Source organism: Echiichthys vipera, assembly GCF_963691815.1.
Source record: "Echiichthys vipera genome assembly, chromosome: 8".
NCBI classification, from domain to species: domain Eukaryota; kingdom Metazoa; phylum Chordata; class Actinopteri; order Perciformes; family Trachinidae; genus Echiichthys; species Echiichthys vipera.
Window position 1 is genome coordinate 17,180,627 of NC_139833.1, and position 6,572 is coordinate 17,187,198.

General features: G+C 39.6%; 1 protein-coding gene across 1 annotated transcript; it reads right to left on the reverse strand.

Annotated features, from left to right (window-relative positions):
* Window positions 1-125: 125 nt before the first annotated feature.
* LOC310950528 (maternal B9.15 protein) lies at window positions 126-5,676 on the reverse strand. Its single transcript, XM_083918382.1, has 5 exons — window positions 5,531-5,676; window positions 1,963-2,140; window positions 1,675-1,812; window positions 1,205-1,499; window positions 126-873 (listed from the first exon to the last, which is right to left on the reverse strand). Exons 2-5 carry the CDS (start codon window positions 2,133-2,135, stop codon window positions 661-663), a joined length of 819 nt encoding a protein of 272 aa, XP_083774508.1. The 5' UTR covers window positions 2,136-2,140; window positions 5,531-5,676; the 3' UTR covers window positions 126-660.
* Window positions 5,677-6,572: the final 896 nt, after the last annotated feature.

The following is a 6,572-nucleotide window of genomic DNA, read 5'->3' on the forward strand; positions in this document are numbered from 1 at the left end:
GCGTGTGCATCAGTCTATGAAATGTTCTGTATTATTTACAAGCTGTTAATTAAAATAAATAAATATATATATATATATATATATATATATATATATATATATATATATATATATATATATATATATATATATATATATATATTCTTCTTAATATACAGATATGGTCACTCTATAATAGATTAAACCCCTGAATCAAATTTTACATTTGATTAACTGCGATGTGCACACTGTGGACCATATTTGGTGAGAAGACATTAACATAACAGAAATGACACCTGAACATAACTATTTGGTATTGAGGATATTGCTGAGAGTTCCTGAGTTAGTCCAAGCACTCTGTGATGGAAGTTATGTACAGTACATTAGAGAGAAAAAAAATTAGCAGTGCAGACCTTACAGATTTTTAAAAAGAAAACAGTTTTCACTCAAGTTTGGTGGCATTTCTGTGTAAACCACCAATTACAAGTCACCAGAAATCAAAAGGAATGAGGGTTAATTACATGTTCTACAAGGATAATATTGAGCTATACAGGTATTTTTTACAAAAAGTTATTTTTTGGCCCAAGTTTAGCTGAACTCAGAAAACTGACACGACATGGCTCAGTTGAAGGAGCTTGAAACACTCCATCCGCCTTCACTCCACACTTCCTGCAGGGCGGTCTAACCCTTCACAGCTCCCCACGGCTGCAAAGTGGCCTGAGGCAGAATGAACTGCGGCGACGCCTGCGGCAAAAGGTAGTAGCCGTATAGCTGCTGGGGCGGGGCTGGAGGAGGTGGAGGCGCGCACAATGTGTTGAGAAACACTGGAGCACCCTTCTTGTACTGCGGCCAAACTGGTGCAGGGTGGTAGAAGTACTGGAGGCTGGCAGGGAGCTGAGGAATGGAAGGGGTACAAGAGATTAGAGGGGATGGTGGAGAGTTCCTGGACAAATGAGAACATTCATAGGCTCATGGACAAAGTTTGTTTAACACCCATGCTCAGCCTGGTCAGTTGCGTACATGAACTGAGGAAGCCTCTTGGATGAGAGGTGAAACGTCTTCCTAGACAAATAACCAAGTCCAGTAACATATATACAATATACATTGATATTGTATTTATATTTATACTTGTGACAGTGAGAAAAATCTAGAATATCACCAGCCTTATCCCTTAATTGTAGGATACAAGCAGGTGGTTGTAAAAGAGAGAGAGAAGAAAAATCACCATATTTCTGACGTATTTAATCTTTTTTTGTCCTTCTCCATGCCGCTTCTGAATCCTGGGCACCATTGCTATCATGTAGTTGTTGCCTTCTGCTGCTTCCTTTTTGACCGTTTCACCATCTTTTGCCTCTTCCTCTGTGTCACTCGACGCAGTGGATCCGCAATCTGAAGACGTAGCGGAGTGGTAATCTGATGTGTCCAGATTTATTGAGTCCGCTGAGGAGTCAACAGGTTTTGCTTCCACACCTTCCTCTTCGAAACGGGCTACTGAGAAGGGCCTGCCGTTCTCTGCAGATCTGTGAAGAGGGAGTGGATTATTTAAAAATTACACATTTTTTACTTTCACAAAAATGCATCATGACAAACACTCGCACATAATTCTTGGCTAGACTGATAAATTGCTCATTGTTGTTGAAGCATGTCTATGTGTCATTCCTTGCCTGTGCCGCAGCAGGCCAGCCAGTGACTCACCTTGCACACACCTCCAGCGGGTCGATCCATAGTGTGATCTCACGCGGAAGGCCCAGTTCACTGAGTGTGAGCTCACTCTCCTCACATGCCTTCAGGATTACTTCATCACAAGGTTCCACGTTATTTATCCGGATGCATCTGTGAAGGATTCAATGGTAAAGATTCTGTGTTTTCTTATGCGTCTCATCCTCTATAAGAGATAGTACAGGGTTCTCATATGATAATAGGGGTATAATTTGAAGAGAAAACAACAGTGACAATTGTGTACATTTCTCATATTGGTAATACCTGTATGCCTGGCCTTTGCTGGGGCTGTCAGGGTACCAGTGGTCGTCATATCTGTCACATAAAAGTTTCTGTAGCTTCTCAGAAAACAATGCTGCCTTGGCTTCACTGAGTTTGCCACGAGCCACAGCCAGGCGTTTGAGGAAGCTGACTCCAGCCTCCACCTCTCTTTTCATGGTGACTGTAGAGGGAGAAAAAAAAAATCATTTGAGAATGCCATCAAATTCATCTTGCTGTTCCTGTGTACCCAAGTACGTGTTTATGTCATCAAATTTCTTTTGCAAACCAAAGTGCAAAGAAGTACAGTGATATGAGTTTTTGATAAGAGACTGTGACTTCCCTTCAGCGAGATGTGGGGGAGCAGGAACTTCAGTTGCATGATAACAGTGCTTCCCTGTGCAGTTGCCCCTGAGGCTATTTTTATTACCTTCAGAGAAGCTCTGTGTTAAGCGCGCCTGGTATTTTACAGCTACGGACATGGCTCTGCGTTGACAAAAGGATAAAGTTTGTATACAGGCAAACAAGATGCAAACTAGCACTGGTGTGCTGACATGCAAGCATTTTTTGAAATGCAAATCCAATGTGCCAACTGTGCAGTTTATTCTCTGATAGCATGTCTATTTGGGTTGGGTGCCAATGTCAGCCTGACCAAAGAGAAGAGTCTGTTCTACAAAGGCCAAGGCGATTCAAACTTTGCAGTGTGCTAACATCCTGCTGATGTCCCTGACTCGAAAACTCAAGCCTTTAACTTTAAGGTGGAGAGTCATTTGTTATTGTGGCTTGAAACACACCATTGTGAAAATTATTATTTGCTCTGGTAGACGTAGACAAGGCCTCTACCTAAAAGAGCTGTGATTATCCTGTGACACAACAAGTAAAAGTATTAACTTTAAGTCCTAACAAATATGTTTTGCAATTATCTCATTGATGTTCAAACAGCAGCTTTGATATTTAAGTCAGTTACTAGGCTGTGAGGTAAACAGGGTCAAATAGCATGTGTGCTTCAGGCTGTTGTTGTAGCTTCCTCATTTGTATGACTCTCTTGTTTTCCTTCACTCAGCAACTAATTATGTTCATTCCAACAGCTCAAAGCTATAGCCCTGTAACATGTCAGACACAACCACACATTGACACAGGTTTTTCTGGTAGGTTTTCAAGTTTCAGATTTCTGCTGTGACTGCGAAGAATTTTAAAAACAGCCTTGTACTTGAATTTCTAATGCTGCGTTAAAAAGAGAGGTCACTGGAATACAAAACAGATAAGGTGTTTAAGCTGACAGAGTGCTTAGTAGATGTCTCATGGAGATTTTAAGGTAGAGATGATTGGTATGAAAATTACATATCGCAATTATTGTGACCAGAATTATCATGGATATCAGTACTATCTCAGTATTGTTACAATGTGCTGAAAATGTTTTGTTTTTTTAAGTACGGAGACACACCAAGTTTTATATTGAAAACTACAAATAAAATGTACAGCAGTATGCACTTTTTGTTTTAATGATAATCTTAATTTACAACGTTAATACTAACTGTTAGGAAATTTTACAGCAGTTTATTATCAAACCAGTAATCGTTTTATCCCCATTTAGGTTTTAGAACACATTAAAGCTCAAAACATTAGCACTGAATATGACTCTTTAAGCCTATAAAATGTAACAAAACATAAACCCATGTTCCACATATTCAAGCAGCTTGTTTTGTCCAAACTGTAAAATAAATAATATTTCAAAAGCTGAAACTAGTTTTTATATTTATGCTGTCAGTAGCAACTAACGATTAAGTCCAAACTGATGTTTTTAAATGTCCTATTTTGTCAGTGCAAAACCCAAAAGGTGTTTAACATAACATAAAACAGAGAAAAGCAGAAAATCTCCACATGTGAGAGGCTGAAAACAACATTTCCTGCTATTTTTACATGAAACTTGACTTTAACAATTAACCGTTTAGAAAAATAATTGTTGACTAATTTTCTGCCAATCGTTTAATCGATTAGTCAAATAATTGTTGTAGCTCCATACAGGATTAATCACTTATCAGAATTGTAGCCGATGGATTTCAGTCAATCAATTAATCATTTCAGATATAAACCGAAATATTAACCGTTCCTTTGAGGGTTAAGTTCTAAAAAAAAAAAAGTTTTAAAACTACTTTTCTTTGTCCTTAAGAAAGTGAATGTTTTCAGGATGAATGTTTTTCACAAGACATGTAAAAAAGGATTCCTTGTGAACATGAAATAATATAGCTCCCAGAAATCACTTCTGATTCATTATAATATACTGTATTAAAGACAGCCAACAGGAGTCATGTTTTCAAATCGCTTGCATCACACCAAATTAAAGATACCCGTCTCTAGATACTAGAAGGACTTCATGACATTCACATCTCTGATTACTTCACCTATGCGCGTCAACGGTTCGACCTAATCGGAGGTTCAGTGATGCCCTTAAAAAAACCTCACCATGACAAGCAGAGAGCTGCCTGCTCAATCTGCACATGTTTACTGTGTGTCTGTTTACAGAACGGTGACCTGCTGCCATTATCACAGACTCTGCTGATACCGTTTTGATTTGATGTGTGAAAAAAACGGCTTGACCCATTTGCAGACTAAAGAATTGTCCCTATGCTGCTAATACCGCATACAGTCTTCAGATGTGAGCGTGTTGAGGGCTGACAGGCTGGATCATTTCTTTTGTGTCACTCAACAGCTTGTTGTTGTGCTCAGTATGTGTGCATACCTTAACTCCTCAGACTGGGCCACACAGCCTGTCACATTTACAATCAGTGCAAAAACAGGTCTGGAGAGGAGTTGGCCAGTGTTATTTACATTTTACAGGTGAAGACGTTTCACCTTTTGGTCTGGTTTCCACGGTATTCGCTTTTTGAGTGTGTGAAACAAAGGAGAAAACAAAGACTCAACTCTGTGTGATCTGATCCAGGGGGGGGGGGGGCGTGTGTGTATGTGTGTGTGTGTGTGTGTGTGGTTGCCCATGGATGTCAATTATTACAATAAGAAAAAAGAGAACAGAAGAGATCAAACGACAGCTGGTGTATTAAATAGTCTGGTTCTTTACGCTGTGATGAAGGGAACTTCATGCTACAGGCTGGAAATAACGCATTGGGTTTCTGACAGCGCGGAAACCCCCCAGTGGAAATGAGTAGAAACAAGCACACGGATGTAATTTGGGCACAAAAGGTACGACACATCATTTAGCTAAGTTTACATGGCAATTTCGCTTTAGACTATAGAAGGAGATGAAGACTACGTTTAAAAAAACACTTTTAAATGGTAAGATTAGTAAAGATAAGGTGGTTGGAAAAAGTTTTAATAAACCAGTCAAAAGGAAACTGAATCCTTAAAAAAACACTTAACGAGGCATGAAACACTTACCATTAAAAAAAAACACGGCAAAATGAACAACAAAAATAACAATAACAACGTGACGAACACGACAAATTAACAACGAGGTGCGCTTTAAAATAGGATACATTCACAACAACAACAACAAAATGCGTTAAGCAATTAAACACGACATAAGAAACCAAAAAGTTACAAGCACGGTGTTACTCACGATTAAAAAATAAGTGTCTTTGTTTAAGTCTGTGAACACCCAGGTGTCCTCGGCTCCTCGGCTCTGTCTCGTGGCTGTCTGCGCTGCTGTGCTGGAGTTATTATGGTCAGCACATGTTGCTTCCTTGTTCTCTGTTCTGCTCTCGGTGCTGCTGCAACAGAGACGCAACGTTACCGTCAGCGTGACTCACTTCCTTTACTAGACGCCGTGAGCAAGCGCTGACTGGCTCCGTGCGCGAGGGCGACACCCCGCCCGAGCCAAATATGGGCAGTCAAGGTGAACAGCTGAGTGGGGGATTTCACTCGGTTACTACGACTGTAGCCTTTGTTCCTCCCCACCGATCACAAGAATCATTTCTCTATGCTATGATGACACCTGGTGAAATATTCGTGTTGTCCCTTTTTTTATTTTTATCAGCCTAGAATTGTATTCAGCCATACACAATACAATATAATCTAAACAGCATATAGGCTACTATACAATATACAATAGAAGGAGCCCACACAAAACCGTCCCGAGAGTGGTGGAAGAAGTTCATTTACTTCAGTAAAAGTAGTAATACCACACTGTAGAAATAATCTGTCACAAGTTAAAGTCCTACATTCAAAATTTTACTGAAGTAAAAGTACAAAAGTATTACAATTCAAATGTGGTTAAAGGTTGAACATGTAGAATCTTCATTAAAAGCTGTATTTACATTTTAAAAAATACACCCACGTTTGGAGGGGTACAGAATGAAAGTATTGCTTCTCCATTTAAAAAAAGTATATTTAGTCTGAATTAATATTTATTTATTTATTTTTTTGTTGACAATAACTTTCTGTCACGTTCTGTTTACATTATACCAGCCAATAAATGCCGGCATTGTTGTCTGTTGTCAGGCGCAGCTACTGTAGCCTCAGCGAAGGCGTTATTTGTCCCAGCAGCTGAGTGACCGGAGACGGGCAAAAACTAGAGTCGATACAGGCCAAACATTCACTCCATGGACTGAGATAAAGGAGCTCAACGGCATTAAAACGCACACCCAAATGGCTACGTTTCT